At 36.4% G+C, this 18,610-nt stretch overlaps 2 protein-coding genes across 3 annotated transcripts in view; both read left to right on the forward strand.

The window, feature by feature from the left end:
* The window catches only part of GRK3 (G protein-coupled receptor kinase 3), a 163,132-nt gene extending 151,480 nt beyond the window's left edge, over positions 1-11,652 (forward strand). For both annotated transcript variants that reach the window (XM_072415418.1, XM_072415419.1), the window contains exon 21: positions 1,259-11,652. In XM_072415418.1, the coding sequence (XP_072271519.1) occupies positions 1,259-1,420 (162 nt within the window). In that variant the 3' untranslated portion in view covers positions 1,421-11,652. The remainder of the gene's footprint in view (positions 1-1,258) is intronic.
* Positions 11,653-18,250: 6,598 nt separating this feature from the next.
* The window catches only part of MYO18B (myosin XVIIIB), a 262,438-nt gene continuing 262,078 nt past the window's right edge, over positions 18,251-18,610 (forward strand). The window contains exon 1 of the mRNA XM_072413906.1: positions 18,251-18,404. The gene's annotated coding sequence lies outside the window, so the exon portion shown is untranslated. The remainder of the gene's footprint in view (positions 18,405-18,610) is intronic.

Raw genomic sequence — 18,610 nt, forward strand, 5'->3', positions numbered from 1 at the left:
TAAAGTAAAGAGAATGCAACTTAAACCTCACTTGGTTATCAAGCAAAAAATTGTTACAAAATTAGTTTTAAATATATCTGTAATATTATGCCCATTTATCAATTAATTGTGAAAAAGTATAGTGAAAGTAGCAGAAAGGACTAGCATGGTGAAAGTGATTGATCTAATGGCTCTATGCAGGATTTACTTGGGCCCCTGTTGACTGGTCCAGGGCATTTGTGCAGTGGCACACTTTGTACCTTCCTATGTCCACTCCTGCATTAAATTTGAAGGCAGTCTTTAGATCTGTACAATTCTAAAATACTAATCTAGGGGCATGTGTATGAAAAGTATACAAACAGGGAAATATCAAAATTCTTGTTTTATTTTAATGTTTGCACTACTGAAAGTGGTATTATGTGCCTACATCAGTCCCATAGGCTTTTTTTTTTAAAGGAATTGGGTGAGCAGGGAGCAAAGTGTCACAGCATCAAAGTGTTTGAGCTTGACACTAATCCTCAGTGATGTATAATTTTTATTGGCTCATCTCTATTATGTGTATACACACTGACTTATAGAATGTTTCAGCAAGTGGAAAGGAGCAGGCAAATTTAACATTATCAGGAAGTTCAGAAGTTTGCCCTAGAATAATGAGTTTAAAAGTTCATTGCTGGTATGTATAGGCACTTTAAAGTGCCTGCACCTAATACAGTAGCAACAGTTTTCCCCCTTCTCTGCCAAGTTGACAGTCTTTTTAATTTTTTTTGTTGCTGTGTTTAGCCACCCATAATTCCCAATGTCTTTACATGCATAGTTATTCCTTTGATAATAATATTTTAAAAAAGGCTGTATTAGGCAGTGATTTTTCTCTGCTTCTGCAAAGAACATTTAAATGGAAAAACAAGAATCCTAATGGCTACAGAAAAATAGATTTTCCTTGTAGCAGATACCCAATTAAGCATGTTCAAGATTATACAACTCTGCAACTAAAGGCAAGGCTGGAGTTCTGTTTTTAGGACTATTCATTTATGTTTATGGTTTAAAACGACAACTTCTGTTGAAAGGCTGTTAGTGCCTTTAAACTAGATGTTAAAGTAAAGTGCATTACTTATTTTTATTAATGTCATTGTTTGAACTCCCAATTTAAAGTATTATAGTTAGAGATTATGTGATTCGATTATATCTGTGTACAAAATAAAGTGTTTTTCTTATGCATCCCAATGCTTTATTTATTTTCTATGTTATCTATTTGGAGTAATTTTCTTTTTTGTTTTTACAGAGTGACCCAGAGTTTGTACAGTGGAAGAAAGAACTGACTGAAGCATTTACTGAGGCACAGAGGCTTTTACGTCGGGCACCAAAGTTCCTGAACAAGTCCCGATCTGCAGTTGTAGAGATCTCTAAACCACCACTCAGTCACAGAAATAGCAATGGCCTTTAAGTGGCAGGACGGGACCAATAATTCTTAGGCATAACTACTTAATCCACCTTGCCCATGGTCTACAGCATTGATATTAGTTACTTGTATGGCCCTCAAAAACAAGGTGTACATAGGAGAAAGTTTGGGAGCCTGCATCACACATTGTCTAGTCTACTGAAGACTGGTCTTTCCGCTTGAAGTCTAGAAGAGGTCACAGCCTGAGGCAAAGAAAAGATGAATTTTCACTAACAGAAGAGTTGTGAAAGTTGCCAAATTTAGTGATTGCTCATCATTCTATTGCATCAGCTTACCCTGAATGACCTATCTCTTAAAGCTGAAGAAGCGAGGCATCAGACCTTTTTTTTTTCTTTTTTTTTTTTTAATGGCATATGCATGCTTTGGTGTATGCCAGACAAGAATATGAAATGGTTTTTTGCAGTAGTTGCTTTTACGTTGATTTTTATGTCTAAATTTCAACATATCCCTGGATGTTTTCTGAAGGCATTGCCAAGTTATAAGAATGTTTTCAAGATGATAGCTTTCCTGAGTGTTGCCATAATTGCCCCCTTTCCTTTTGTCCTCCCAACTTGCACTGTTGACTTTGAACTAGCAGTGTGATGATACTGTTATGCACTTCAATGACTTTTACCTGTCCTGTGGTTACACGATGTACATACCAAGAATATTCACCCATTTCTGTGTGTTCACCCAAGTAGTGGCTGCCACTGTCTTGCTGTGTATGAGGGTAGAAATATCATAGTAGAGAAATTATTGGTAAACTGGAGTGCATGGTAGCTTTGTCCAGTGGTCCTCTAGCCAGTTTAGCACAGTTTTAATCAAGGTCATTCTTTAAATATGTTTACAGCTATTATATAAAGAATAATTTTTCCTTTTCAGGTCAATTGCACTTATTTTTATTTTGTTTTTAAAATCAGATTTTGGTGTAAGTGAAAAGCAGGTGAGAATGATGGATAATCTAGGTACGCGTCATGCTGTAGTCTGACATCTTTAATATCTAAAGTTGCTGTCTGTGTTTTTCATATGTCTAATGTTGGGACCTCTAGCACTGTCATTCTATAGGCTGCAGAGCTATGACCATTGTCACTGCGCGACTGTAAATTCTGATTGGCTGAATTGAGCAGGACAAGACAATCAGACAGCTCTGTTGTTACTATTTTCTACTATATACAGGTGTGCAAGATAACAAACATTAGCTGGAATGGCATCTTGCAAAAACTGTGACTCAGCATTGCAGCTGCATGGCAGCCCCTAGCATTTAGCATCCGCCTTTTTTTTTTTCGTTAGTGAAGTGCAAAGTGCCAATGGACTAAAATATTTCTTAGAAACAGATTCACTATATATATAAAAAAACATTGTCTAAGTGTATCTGTAAATATTAATTCAAATCAATTGTTACAATACCATGAGAGAAAACCCTGCTGTAATTTTCATTTTCTCATTTTGCATTTTATATTTACATAGTAAGGTGTTACCTTGGAAGGTCAGCAGCTCAGCATTAATTTCTATCCTAGGTTTAATTACTTGCAGTGGTATACGCCCTTGTATAAGCAATTTGATGAACCACCGGGGAGGGGAGTTTAATGAATGTGTTCTTAGTATATATAACAGGAGTCAAATAGTAATTGGTTGGATAAAAATTAAACTACTGTGAAGTATGAATCACAATATTTGTATTAAAATCACATGCAGTGTTTGGTATGAACATGCGAGTAATTGTGTGTTGTACGTTTAAAAGGAACAATGGGACGCATTGTCTGTAACTTTACTTTAGTTGCATTCATTGCTGGTGTCAACAGTGGTTAAAATCTTAAATATAACTAGAAAAAAAAAACAAAAATCAACAAGAAATGGTTACAAGATATATTTTTTTGTCCTAGGAGGTCTAAATAGACAAATGTCAGAGCAAGAAATTCAGATAAACAGTTTAAATAATTCAGACTGTTTTTTTAGTTAGTGAAGAAGAGCAGTATGGTATGACATGTTACAGTAAATGAAAATATGAACACAATTCCTCCAATCTACTCCAGGGATTTGTCACAACCTCTTTGCCATAGAACTATTTTCCTTTTGTACTTTAAGAGTTAGTGGAAGCCATAATTATGAAGGAGAGAGGTGCAATGACTGTTACTGACTGAGCACTGATATGTAGGACCTGTACAGCATAGCAATAAAATCATAGTCAAAACATCTATAAAACATATATTGATTCATGTATCACCTTGTAACCCATTTAAATATCTTTTCTGAGTAAAACTTCATGTGCTGTGCTCAATATGACTCCTGCATGTAAGAGTAATAATTTAAACCTAACCAAATTAATGAGAGGTAGGGGAAAGAAAGCATTCTCCTATTATTTCTATAGAAATTGGATATCAAACATATTCACAGTATCCACATGTGATCATAGACATTTTCATACTTTGCAAGATCATTTCATGATGTTACTAGTTACCTGACTTGAAAGATTGTTGCACTTTATTTGCAGAATCTTTTGTAACATGTTATTACTGTTCATTATACTACATGTGCTGATCCTACTATTACTTGTTAGAAAAATTGTTAATCTGTTAGGAGAAATAGCTTCACATGCAATGTTTTACCTACATGTTCTTTTACGGTTCCTAATGTGTATCAGATCTGCTCTTTGAGGAAAACTAATTGGGTTAATGTAACAAATATATTAGAATTCTATATTTTGTAACCATTTTCTTGTTTGTATTCTTGAGATCAATCTTCAAAAACAGTCACTTGTACAGTGCATAGGGTTTACATTGCATTACCACTGGCTGTTATGAGAGACCATTCTCAAGTTGAACTCGACATGTCACTGAAAACTGCACGTATTCTCCTTGATACAATGCCGCTCATGTATACTGTGTTCTAGTAGTGTCTGACCTTGAAACAACTTGTGGTCCAGAGAAATATTACCCCCCCCCCCCCACTTCCCTTCCCTCCTGCTAACTCATAATTTTCTCTTTAGTTGTGGATTGTACTCATGTATAAAATATTCAAGAATTACATTGACCGGATTTGTCAGGTTCCACACATCTATGAATCGGATGTACTCTGCAGGAAGTACACAGAAGCTAAGTGAATGAAGAAAAGGTGTACCCACACACAAGTCAAGGCACCTTTCTTTTATAATGTTTTTTTAGTATTTGCTACTGATAAAATATACTTTATTTATTTGCTTAAAGTTGAGCAAGTGTTGTAGGTATACAGTTGACTCTCAGTATGCATTGCTTCAGATGTCTGCAGAAATAAATGTATGGGTTAGTATAGTGGCCACGTCAATGGCAAGCACAATACTGATGGTTATACGGTGAAAAGCACATATCCAAAGAGAAAACTCCTAAAAGTAAAATTTCACAAAAAAATCATTGGATGGTAAAATCTCTGCTTTTTTACAGTCACCCATACTCATGTGTATGACCTAGTATAATGTTGTATTTCTTTAAATCTATCATATCTATATTCTGTAGTGTACTTTGGGTTTTTTAGTCTCCAACTCCCTCTCATAGTTAAGTTTGTTACATAACCAAAATACATAAAACATTTTACCATACCCCGCAAACTGCTCATCATATGTGTGCTACAAATCTGCTCAAACCTTCCCATTAATGCAGAATTGGAGACTTTGTTAGTGAAAGATTAGAAAAATGATCCCTCCCTTTTCCTACTAATTAGATATCTTAAAACGTGCATCTACCTCTAGAATTGGATCATTGTAAAGTGTATATAAGCTATGAAGTGGCAATCTTGGCATCTAGATGTGGTTGTACTGCATGCTCCAAATAATGCCCAAGCATGCAATGATTGAGGAGACAATATACACAGAATGCAATACAGGAATTTGTAGTAGACATACATTTCTTTTATGTTGTCCATTTAGAGATGCTATTGTGCTTTTAAACAATCACTTTAAATTTGTGTGGTGCTTTTTTATTTAAATATACTGCTAGTAGACTTATTGTTTAATTTCTTGGAGAAGTCCTCAACATTTGTACATGCCCCTATGGGAATAAGTCAAATCCTACTGATCAGTAAATCTAGATCAATGCAGATTTATTACAGTTATAAATATTAAAGAATGCTACTTACATGTTATGGATTTATTTTACTGTACATTCATTACATGTGGCCTTTATCGATCTACAAGTGTATGAATGCTTCTGTGGGCTCTTTATAATGGCAGGTCACAGTGCAGGGAGACCAGGTATGCTGTCTTGATCACTTGTATAACCTATACTATACTGGAAAAATGTAGCTGTGCCATTCTTTCCTTTTATTAAAAAAAAAAAACTAGAATATTGCTGTAATGTGTGCTAATGGAAGGAGCAGCCATGCATTATATTATTGCTTCATGAATCCGAATTAGCCAATGCTTCTGTGTCTTGACATTTGTACCCTTGCAACCCATCTTACTTTTGTGGCATCTGTGTTGCATATTGATGTACATATTTCAGCCATGGCAAGATAAATACTCTTCTCTCTCTTCAGCAAAAATGTGCACATGTTCATTCATTCATCCTGTTTGAACTCATTTGTTATGGACTCGGCTGTATTTTGGTAAATGAAGGTAGTTATGTAGGAATAGACCAAGAGTTATATTTTAACAAGAGTTCATTTTATATTATTTATTAAATTCATGCATTTCTTCGATGTTGCTGACATTCCACAGAATTGTTTCTTATCTGTATAGTTGGTTATTTAAGGTGTGCTGGCAATTTCATTTTAAGTAGAACTTTCCGCTTTATTCTGTTTTTCATAAATAAACGCCATTGAACACAGAACACCATGCTCAGTTTACCGTTTTGTTTATTGGTTATTACCATCTTTTTTTATTTTGTAGTCAGATGAAGTCATCTTGTTCTTGATAAAGTGATGGAGGCATTACGCAGCTTCACATCAACCTAAACAGTCCAGTGTAAATAAGTTAACTCTACGTAGTGTGGCAGCTGTAAATGCATTTTGTAAAAGGGGTAAAGTACAGCATATGTTACTGTGAAGTATGCAGCATTAAATATTGTATTACCTAAGTTATACAAACATACCTACGTTATTATTGAGTTTTATTACTGTAAATATTTGCATATGGGTAACAATGTAATATACACTTAGATTCTAAAGGGCTTTATCATTACAATCACAAAGTTGCACACATAGATGCCCTTCACAGTGCAAGCAAAGCACACTGAGTAAGTGTCTTAAAAGTGTAGACAAAAGAAAAAACCTACCTGTCATCCTTTATGAACTGGAGAAACAAAATTCATGTTTCCATGCTTCTGAATCCATTGCTTGGTTAGACGCATGTATGGTTTGTAGCCTACACTAGTTAAAGGATGACTGTAATGTGCTTGCTTCCTATAGACACATGTTGTTATTATTACACCCTACAGTATACAAATGGTGTGGATTGTTTCCTATTATTATTCACAAGCGTGCCATCCAAAACTGCTTCCTGTAAGTATTCTATTTTAATAAAGAATATTCTAATGTGATTAGGAATGTTAAGTCCCAGAAAAGAACTGCCAAGAAGGCAGTGTCTATCACTCTTGTATAGCACAGCGTATGGGGAGCTGTGTGCTTCTAAAGAAAGAATTGCCTTTGCGTATGTTTCACCCAGGCCAACCAACTACCTTTTTATATTTTTATTCACCCTGTGCAATATAGATAAGTAAAATAAAAAATCTGATGTATATGACCAACATTTAATAAACCTTCCCTCCATATGGGCCAAAACAAGGTGGAAACATAACTGTCAGATTGTCAAACTTTTTAGCATCTACCAAAAAGGGAAATAGCAGAGATCTGCTATCTCACGGACAGTTGAAGTAAGACTGATTACTAAAAAGTAGAGGAAATAAAATCCATTTGATATCAATTGTCAAGTGTAGTTGTGACTGGTAAAACAAACTTTGAATAGATTGTTCCCTGGAGGTTTCTGTGATGTGTACCCAATAGCTCTTAACTAATAGTGAAAACAGATGTGCAGAATGGCAAAACATAGAAATCATGTTCTCCTTGACTTGCTTTTTAATATTTTAGTTAATGTATAAATAGGCATGTTTAGGAACTTGACTGAGCAAAGATTAATTTCATAAATTATTAATTTCAAATGTCATTTTTTAGGTTGTTGCCGTTTTATTTGTAGGCGGCATATATGTACTAGACCAGAAGTAGGCAATCTTTTGTGGCCACTAGGCCATTTCAGGGGTGGGCAGGAGCACACTGGGCCAGACTCTCTCTCGAGTCCCGTTCTAATTGCTCCGCCCCCTGAAGGGAAATCCCTCTTCTCCATATGCATTGCGGAGGAGATGGATTTTCCTTCAGTGGGCATTCCCTGTTTACCCTGGCAGCAGAAGTGGTAACGCTGGCCGCGGTAAATAGGGGAGCCACAGCAAGAGGGGGCTCAAGAGCCGCATGCGGCTCTGGAGTCCCGGCAGCTCCAGCCTAACGCCCCCTGGCCGATCCAGGAGGCGTTAGGCCAGAACAAACTACCGGCTAGGCCGTATCCGGCCTAAAGGCCGGAGTTTGCCGAGCCCTGTACTAGACAATGCACAGGATAACACAATAGATGTAAATGCTATACAATGAATTGTTCATTTTCAACGTTTGTAACGGTGATTCCTATCCATTCCACACTTTGTAAGATGTATATGTTGGCAACGGTATAAAAAATGTAATAATAGATTCTTTTCAGGTTGACTTTGTATGTGCCTCCTAGCATTATATATTAAATATATAAATATAATGCGGCTACAGTCACATACTGTACTTACATTCCACTGACTTGGATACATGTGGTTTAAACATATTGTTCTTTTAAAAAAAATTAGTAGCTTAAATTTCTATGTTTACCAGTGCAAAGCACAACTAGAAATATATATAAATAAAGAGATTTGCTTAAAAGGGATCAGTCCCAAAGCAAAATGCCTGTGTAAGAAGTGAAAAGCTTTTTATTGGCTCCCGGCTGAATACTAGTTAAATTCTGTTCATTTTTATTGTGTTTGATGTTGTTGATCTGGAATAGCCACAGCAGCGGATAACAGCAGCTCTGAGCCCTGTCACCCAGGCATTTTGTTTTGCAATAGATTTCTCTGTGGTCCTCTTGGGGACACTTACTGCTGTGACTCCTATGCTATTAGTATATATTTTTGTTTGGGTGGAGGGTAGTGGAGGATGTCTTGTGCAGTTACAATGCAAATACACATACTTTGCTTACACTGCCTTTTAACTAAAATAATGACATTGCTTTTTGGTGGCCAGTAGAATTGTTTCTGTTGTCTAAAATCTGATGCTTAGCCACCAATATCATCAATGTACATCTCTTCACCTCCAGTAAATGGCATTGGATCAGCTCACATCCCCACGTAGCCATTATAACCTAACATGTAATGGGCTTTTACCAAAGCTCATGTGTACCATTTTTTTTTTTTAGAATATATAATTCTACACTTACTATTAAATCTTACTCTTTGATGGTATTTATTCAAAACTCATTGGCATAGGGAAGGTGTTCTTTTGCTGTGATTTGTCTCGGGGAAGCAACTGTGTTACTTTTTAATGACAGTCATTACATAAAATGGTTTTGTGAAGTTCATAACAGCTGAACACCATTTTACCTATTTGATAGACAATATAATGAAATTAGGGGCCTAGATTAACACAATTAGGGTTTGAAAATATAAGAATTTCCTCTGCATGTCATTTTGTGCAATTATAGCTCATTTTTACACACATACTGAGCATATAAAGCAATGAATCCTACCAAACATTTAGAAGGTGACTATTGCAGGTGCACTATTAAAAATAACAATGATTGATTTGCTGGCAGTAAATGTTTGGGGAAAGTCACATTCATCGCTTTATAAATAAGCATTTAAGTGAATTTTTAAGACTAAACAGTATTAAACAGGACTGTATAAGTGGCCCTTAAAAGAAAATAAAAAACAATTTCTTCTCCATCTGAAATCATTGCACAACTATATATATATGAGATTGTGCTTAAACCTTTTCTTTGATCTTTTACCCCTTGCTGCTCATCGTTCCAAACCCCAAACAGACAAGAATGACCAACTATGAATCAATATGGGCTGTGTTTAGATGTACATTAATTAACATATAAATATATTACATGCATTCCAGAGCTTGAAAGTATGTAAGTGGTCATTTAGCCTGAGCTATTAATATAATTTGTAAAGTCAGGGATAAAAATAGCTAGATACAGATTAAACCTGAACATGAAGTTAGGTTAGCATTGTATGGCAATGACCAGTGAATACAAACTCATCTAACATGACCAGTGAATACAGTATTGTATTTGTGGTGTGTATTCATGTCATAGCACTATTCCTTTTCTGTATACCAAATAACTTCATAAGATGATATACAGTGGTTCTGAGCAATGAATCCCTTTTCTATCATGGAACCATGTTTGTAAATGACTTTTACATACCATCTATTCTGTGGCCACTACAAACTCATCTAGTATCCAACAATGATTGGGTTCTCTGTGGCATTACAAATAAACTCTATTGGCATAATGGAGTCTGTGTATTGGGAACTATACCCTTCACAATTTTAGCTCTTCAGCTTTACCTGTTGTCCCAAGGTAGGACGGATCGATGAACTAATTCTGTGTACCACCCATGTGCATGTTTCCATAGAAATCAAGGTGTGTCCAACAAGGAAAAGTTCTCTTAATCTTCCACTCCAGCCCCATTTATCTGTTCTTGCCTTCACTAGTACTTGTTGTGGACTTCTGCTGTTGCACATCCTCCATTGAGTGGTTATTGGAGTGATGTATGTGATGCTAATCTGAACTTTTTCACTTTTATCTCTATGACCTCTCCCATAAACAAGGTGTTTTGCACTTATACCTGCTGCTCAGTAGAGATTTTATTTTTCTGAAAGATTCTTTATAACTCTAAAATCCTAAGTTGTCAGTTTTCAGAATACATTGGCTACATCTGGCACCTCATTCCATGGTCAGAATTAGTTGGATATTGCTTCTTCCCCATTCTAGCATTTGGTTAAGTTATAACCTGAACCCCTTAAACCTGTGTGCTTTACAGCTACAGCGACGGTAATAATTATTTAGACATTGGCATATTGAGTAGGTGTAACTAACATAGTAGTCAGTAAATGTAGGTTTGCACAGCTTTAAGAACTCCATCTATCTGACACATTAGTGGCAAAGTACTGAACATATGCTACTCTTGCCAACTGCTGCTCTATGTGTACTGCATTACCTATTTCTCTTAACTGTGTCAGTGTATTGAAGTTAGAAAAGTCCAGCTAAGCTTTAGCCACAAATGGTGGAAGGGTCACTTGCAATGGGTGGACTCAAATGGACACCAAAAAAGCAACATAAAAAGTTTATATTTTAGTAGAGTGAAGAACATATTGCTGTTTGTGTCTTCACAATGTAGTGAGTCCTGTTTTTGTTTCTTCATCTGGTATCATAGGGCTTTAATTTATTACAAGTTGTAAGTAATCTTGGCAAATAGAAGCTGTTCTCTGCATGGTTTCCCCTCAGGAGGAACCACCTGCTTTGGCCTTTGATAGACTTACAACTACCATGTTTTGTGTACATAAAGAAAACCACCACCTACATAATCACACCATTTTCTCATATATATTTAAATCTCGTTAATATAAATTACAATATACCGTACTCTGTCTAAATTAAATTTGTTTTGTACATAAAATATAATCTGTACAAAATCATTTCCATTTTGGAAGGAATGCCTGTACATTTGGTATTATTTTGTCTTGTTGATTGTGTGTATTTTTGTTGTCTGAACCTGTTTACCCAAAATATCCTTATTCCTATCCAAATACTCCTCAAAACAAGATGCATTTAGTTTTGTGTTACAGTACCAAATTATATGAAAATATATTAATAACTTGTATGTTTATGATCCTGTAAAGATGTAAATATTTTTGGATATTTATGAGAATTATTTTCTTTTAAAGATTTGTTCTTTTCAGATTTGTTGTATGAAGGAGACACTGTATTTAGATTGCAAGCCAGTACAATACTGCACGTTCAAAGTATACCTCCCACTCACTGTGTAATTAATTGCCTTGATTATCTTTGTGATGTGCCACAAATGGTTAAAAATCACTTTTTGTCCCAGAACTATTCTGAAACAGCAATGCTGCTTCTATGTGCTGATCAACTGCTCATATAAACCTATTCCAATAAAGACCCCCTGTGTACTCTTCATAGTCTTTTATTCTTCAATGATTAGCAAACACCGAATCTCAGGGTGATCATATGTATGAAGCTATTTCCTGGGTTTAGCAGAACATCATTGTGCCATACATATCTTTACTAGGAAGGAGGGGAATCATTGTTATCATAAATACTGTAAGCAGACAAAGGACACCCCCAGATACACAGAACATCAAATTTGCACAAAATGCTTGGTAAAGCCAACAAGTTTTTTTTACTACTTTTTTTTTCTACTGTGTTTTATACCTGGTGCAGTGGCAAATGGTAAGTGTAATAAAACACTTTTAATCATTACATTTTAAATGTACATCACTGCTGAATATGCACTATATAAATACTGTTAATATTTTTTTATATCAGGCGTCAATTAGGACAGCTGAGAAGGTAAAGGCTCAACTGAGAATTCCTACTTACCTACCGTGTTTCCCCGAAAATAAGACACTGTCTTATATTATTTTTTTCTCCAAGAAATGCCCTAGAGCTTATTTTCAGGTAGGGCTTATATTTTGAGACGAAAAACAAACCGCAAAAAAATTAACATTTATTTCAAACGTTATCACATTCTGTGACATCATGGTAACTCTGTAAGTAAGCTGTGTGCTGTGTCCTCCCTCTTCTACCCTCCCCCCCCACTCACCAATCAGTCCTGCATCACTGTGCTCTGGAAGAGAGATGGGACAGCCTTATCCACACTGTTCTCCCTTCACTCCCCCCAGCACAATCAGTTCTGCACTGCACTGGAGGAGAGGCGTGGCATCCTCAGCGTCCTCTCTTTTCTCCTCCCCCCACCACGATCATTTGAGAAGGAGAGATGTGACAGGCTCAGTGTGCCCTCCCTTCACATCTCTCTCTACAATCATCAGCTCTGCCCCCAGAGAAGTGATGGATTGTGTGAGCCTGGAATACTCGTACATACGGGGTAGTGATGTTGTGACAGTCCTGCACTCGTGTGACAGTCTGTGATGTCCTTTACTTCCTCCCCCACCACTATGTACAGTATGTGCTGAAGATATTCTATGGTATTATGCTAGGGCTTACTTTCGGGGGAGGGCTTATGTTTCGAGCTTGCTGGAAAACAGCCAAAAATCCTGCTAGGGCTTACTTTTGGGGGGTGTCTTATTTTCGGGACAACACGGTATATGTATGTGTGTGTGTGTGTGTATATATATATATATATATATATATATATATATATATATATATATATATATATCCCAAAGTAATATAAAACTTTATGGGTCTGATTTAATAAAGCTCACTTTCATACACTTTCATCAGTGAAGCTGGGTGATCCAGCAAACCTGAATGTATCTAATTCAGGATTTAAAACATTTGCTAGCAAATAACTTTGGTGATATCTATTCCAGGTTTGCTGGATCACCCAGTTTCACTGATGAAACTGTACCTCTCCGGCCTATGTATACAAGTACATCTTCATGAACATAATTCTGCAATAAACTTTGGCAGGACGAATCCAGTAACATCCATATGCATCCATATATCCAGTAACAATCTATAGGCATGTGGACCATTAAAAAATGTGTCCTGTTCCATCAGGAGTGCCAGCTTTCAAATTCAAAGGTTTGGAAAATGTCCCTGCGTATTGAACAGATATGTATCCAGTCTGCATATTGCAAAAATAAGAATACTAACTAAAAATATGTGATCAAATCATACAAAAAAGCTGATTAATATAATTCCCCCCTTGATATTCCTTCCAGAGGTATACCATTCTGATGATAGATAGTATTTCTCTTTTTTTTTTTTTTCAAAAGTGGGATGGCAATCAACAGATTATACTTAAGGTGAATCTTTCAATATCTGCAATGTTTTTTTTCTTTTTCTATCTATATATCATAGTATACAATCTATTTGTATGTTAGACATTAGAGGGCAGTATTGCCTTGTGAACTGTATAATTAATGTAAAATATCCAAACCCAACTAGTTTACTGAACTCTGGCTACTGTGACACATGCACATTAAACAAGTTCTCACTATATTTACATCAGGTGTAAGCTCATCAATTAAGTTCCATCCAACAGTTGGTTTGTTTAGCCATGTTACGGCTCGTAGGAACTGTAGCTACCTTAATTAGTTGATGTGTCTTAAATGGAACCATCTAAAAATATTTTTGAAATGTGGGCTATGTACACACGTCGGATTATTCTTGTCCGATAATCGCCTCAGGACTGATAACGGACGAGAATCTAGCATGTGCACAAGTGCTCATCGTCTGAACGACGGTCATGGTGGATCCACAGGCGATGGACGACGAAATATCTTAATGATAGTTAATAGAAGAGAGCGCAGCGGGGTGCCGCTCATCGTTCTCCCCCTCCCCTCTCCATAGAACAGTATGGCGTTATATGTACAGAACTCATTCATGCATCCTTCAGTCATTTGTCAATTATTACACGTGTGTGTATAGTTTTACACAGGACATTACAGTATTCACAAACATGGATAAGTTGTTAAATAATTGCTATTAATTTTATGTATTTATAATGTTCTCCTGATAATGGTGAATTCACAAATATTAATGTTCCCCAAGGTAACTAATGTGTAAAGTAAATATTATTTGTGATGTGAATATTATATTTACATATTTGCTTACAAAACAACATATGGCTTCTTTGTCTTTTCTCTTTCACCCTAAACCTAATCTTATTTTAGGGGTAATAATAACCAGTGTGAATGATGATAATGATATAATGGCTCTAATAGGTATACAATACCAAAATCAATCCTCATCAAACTAAATTATCAACACAAGGACAAATGTTAAACTGGTCTATTTGGGTGATTGTTTCTACATTGCTAACGCTGCCAGCATTTCCGTCTCCCAGGTACTTTTGATCGCCCTGGTATAAAAGTTGTCTATTACAAGTCACATTGTAATGTACTGCAATGCATTGACCTCCAACATTTTCTGAACGATCTAAATTGATCTGGAAGAAAAGTTGTGTTTAACAAAAGGCAGTTTTTGAAAGTACCCTAATAATGTCTACTAGTCCTGTACCTAGTTATTGTAATAGTTGGCAAAAATTTGTCTCTGGTTCGTCCTATGTATTTTAAAGAGGTCCATACATTTCATAGTTTGCCTTGAACTTCAAATTCTTTTAAAGTTTTCGACCCCTCATATGTACCATATCAAATGTTTCCTGTGCTCCCAATCATAAGACTAACCCATCCCATGCATATTACCCAAACTGTAATCTTCCCTGTAAGTCAAACTTAACACTAACTCATGTAAACTTAAAACCTTTCATATAAAGTAACCTCTCTTGTGTTGGAGTCTTCTGCACTAAATACCTTTCCTGCACCAAAAAAAACCAGCACAGGGGTCCTGGCACCCAAATCTACTATTTTGTGCACTTTTCTGCTAGCTTCTGTAATGAGACAGGATATACAGTTAGGTCCATAAATATTTGGACAGAGACAACTTTTTTTCTAATTTTGGTTCTGTACAATACTACAATTGGTTGTTAACGAAAAAACTCAGATGCAGTTTAACTGCAGACTTTCAGCTTTATTTCAATGGGTTGAACAAAAGGATTGCATAAAATGTGAGGAACTAAAGCCTTTTTTTACACAATCACTTTATTTCGGGAGCTCAAAAGTAATTGGACAAATTAAAAAGCTGAATTGAAAGCTAACTGAAAACCCTTTGCTGGCAATGACAGCCTGTAGTCTTGAACTCATGGACATCACCAGATGCTTTTAATGCTCTGCCAGGCCTTTACTGCAGCCGCTTTCAGTTGCTGTTCGTTTGCAGGCCTTTCCAAGTTTAATCTTCAGCAAGTGAAATGCATGCTCAATTGGGTTCACATCAGGTGACTGACTTGGCCATTCAATAATATTCCACTTCTTTGCTAATAAACGCCTTGGTTGCTTTGGGTCATTGTCCATCTGTATTATGAAACAATCAATGTGACTGCATTTAGCTGGATTTGAGCAGACAGTATGTCTCTGAACACCTCAGAATTCATTCGGCTGCTTCTGTCCTGTGTCACATCATGGATAAACACTAGTGTCCCAGTGCCACTGGCAGCCATGCACGCCCAAACCATCACACTGCCTCCGCCATGTTTTACAGATGATGTGGTATGCTTTGGATCATGAGCTGTTCCACGCCTTCTCCAAAATTTTTTCTTGCCATCATTCTGGTAAAGGTTGATTTTGGTTTCATCTGTCCAAAGAATGTTTTTCCAGAACTGTGCTGGCTTTTTTAGATTTTTTTTTTTTTAGCAAAGTCCAATCTAGCTTTTCTATTCTTGAGGCTTACGAGTGGCTTGCACCTTGCAGTGCACCCTCTGTATTTACTTTCACACAGTCTTCTATTTATGGTAGACTTGGATATCAATACGCCTACTTCCTGGAGAGTGTTGTTCATTTAGTTGGCTGTTGTGAAGGGGTTTCTCTTCACCAAGGAAATGATTCTGCGATCATTCACCACTGTTGTCTTCTGTGGACGTCCAGGTCTTTTGACATTGCTGAGTTCTCCAGTGCTTTGGATGGGGTTTTTTCTGTTTTTGCAGCTTATGGATGGCTTGTTTCACCTGCATGGAGAGCTCCTTTGACCGCATGTTGTCTGTTCACAGCAAAATCTTCCACATACAAGCGCACCCCCCCCCCCCCTCAAATCAACTCCAGGCCTTTTATCTGCTTAATTGATAATGACATAACGAAGGAATTGCCCACACCAGCCCATGAAATATCCTTTGAGTCCTTTGAACAATTACTTTTGAGCCCCTGAAATGGAAGTGATTGTGTAAAAAAAAAAAAGACTTTAGTTCCTCACATTTTTATGCAATCTTTTTGTTCAACCCACTGAATTAAAGCTGCAAGTCTGCAGTTCAACTGCATCTGAGTGTACAGAACCAAAATTAGAAATACATTGTTTGTCTAAATATTTATGGACCTAACTGTATATTGTCATGGGATATGATATAAACATCTACCTTTTCCTACAGTAATGTTTATTCGGAGGTAGATGTATATCATAGAACTGTATAGGGGCTGGTGGGGCATTACCCACCCTGAAATGTCCTTTGTTGTTGGGCACAGTCACTGATTACTCAGGGCTCTCCTGCCTCCAAATAAAATATACTTCATGCTTTAGTTATGAGTTGGCTGCAGGGCTCTGCTCTGGTGTTCAGTATCTCAATCCAGAAAGGTAATATATAAAGTCAATCAATCTTTATTATTCTGTCCATTTTCCTAGCTTTTCTGAGAAACATAAGGCAAATCAGACATGACCGTGACTGACCTACACAAATGCCGCATCTCAGATTTCACAACATAATCATTTCATACAGCAAGGCCAGCACTTAATACACAAATACATAAAATGAACGTTAAGTACTGCCTGAGCATTTCCCATCAGGCAATTATTTGGTTAGCATAACATATTTTTCTCAGATTATTATTTAATTCCTATACTGGTATGGGCCCCATGCTAATCTCACAATCCTAATACTGTTTTTTTTTGTTTTTTTTTTTTTACAAATAATTTAAAAGGATTCAATTCAAGATATGAGAACTGCATCTGCTGGCTGTAAATGAAGTGTGTGTTCTGAGATTTTTATTTTTCATCCTTTTCTTATCCCTGGTAAGTCGATGACCTAGGACAAGCATGCACATGTTTTTTTTTTCAGATCACTGAATCTTCAGGACATAAAGCAAGGATAAGAATGCTGGTCCTGGAGTAGCGGGCAGGCTAGCACTGCAATATTATTTTAGTTGTAAATTCCCTTTAAATAATCTGCTTTATACTTGCCTGGAATGCTGGAAATATACAGTAATACGTTAAAAGTCCCGATAAATATTTGTTCCAAATGACTGAGTGTGCTGTAATGGTAATGCAATAATAGCCTAATGAGGGTTTAATTGTTCTCATCACACAATATTCCCAGTAGATACATTTCTGTTTAGAAATAAGGCTGCATGGCAAAAGTTAATAAATCCAGAATTATAGGTAACATAAAAAAAGCATAAAACCAAACTCGGTTGTAGGGGCGATTACCAAAAATCAAAAAGCAAAACTTAAAAAATATAAACGTCATTGTCCAATAAATGTAAATCATTTACTCCTCCCCGTTGTATAGTACAGATATTGAAGGAGGAAACATTCTTTGTACTTTTTTTTACAATTCAATAAACTAGTATATAATAGTAATAGTTTATCATATAGGTACAAATACTGAATATAGTATAAATGGGTTAAAGTTACTGCTATCTAACTGCTATAATAAATGACATGTAATGCAGATAAATCTATCAACAATAAATATGTTTTTAGAATAATGATACAAGAGGTATCTTCTCATTGTTCACGAATGGTTTAGCAGTCAATAATATCTATACTGGGAAATACTTGTATGTTATGTTTGTTTTCCTCTCCTAATGTTCCCAAGAACAGGTTCTGTTAAACCTATCTCACAGCAACAGGTCCTGTCAAAATATCTTCTTTCCCTCCCCCCCACCAGACCATAAGCTGGGGGGTATATTTATAGCAATGACTTGTGTCCACTCAGCTGTCCCTATCACACTTCAGATATCTGGAAAGAAAAGGGGGGAGGACCAGGCTGTAAAGAGTCCCAGAGATCCTAACTTAGTCACTCTCCCACTGCCTGCTCTTTCTGCTTTGTAGGACTTATAGCTGCTGCTCTCCTTTGGGATCCTTTCTTTTGAGGATAATAAATTGCTGCTGAGCCAAGACTGCGACCTTTAGAAAGAGGTAGAGTCATTTTATCATCTAACATCACTCATTTAATAGAAGATTCAATATAGCATTGTGTCAAAATCTGGCCCCCCAAAATGGGACTCAAATGTTTCTGTTTCTTGGTGGAAAGGTCTGGAAGAAGCTACTGTGCATCAAAGATCTAACACTTTCTTCTTCCTAGTTTTAATAGTATCTCTACATGGAAAAGAGAAAATGTTGTA

This window comes from Pyxicephalus adspersus, chromosome 6 (genome assembly GCF_032062135.1).
Source record: "Pyxicephalus adspersus chromosome 6, UCB_Pads_2.0, whole genome shotgun sequence".
Taxonomy (NCBI): domain Eukaryota; kingdom Metazoa; phylum Chordata; class Amphibia; order Anura; family Pyxicephalidae; genus Pyxicephalus; species Pyxicephalus adspersus.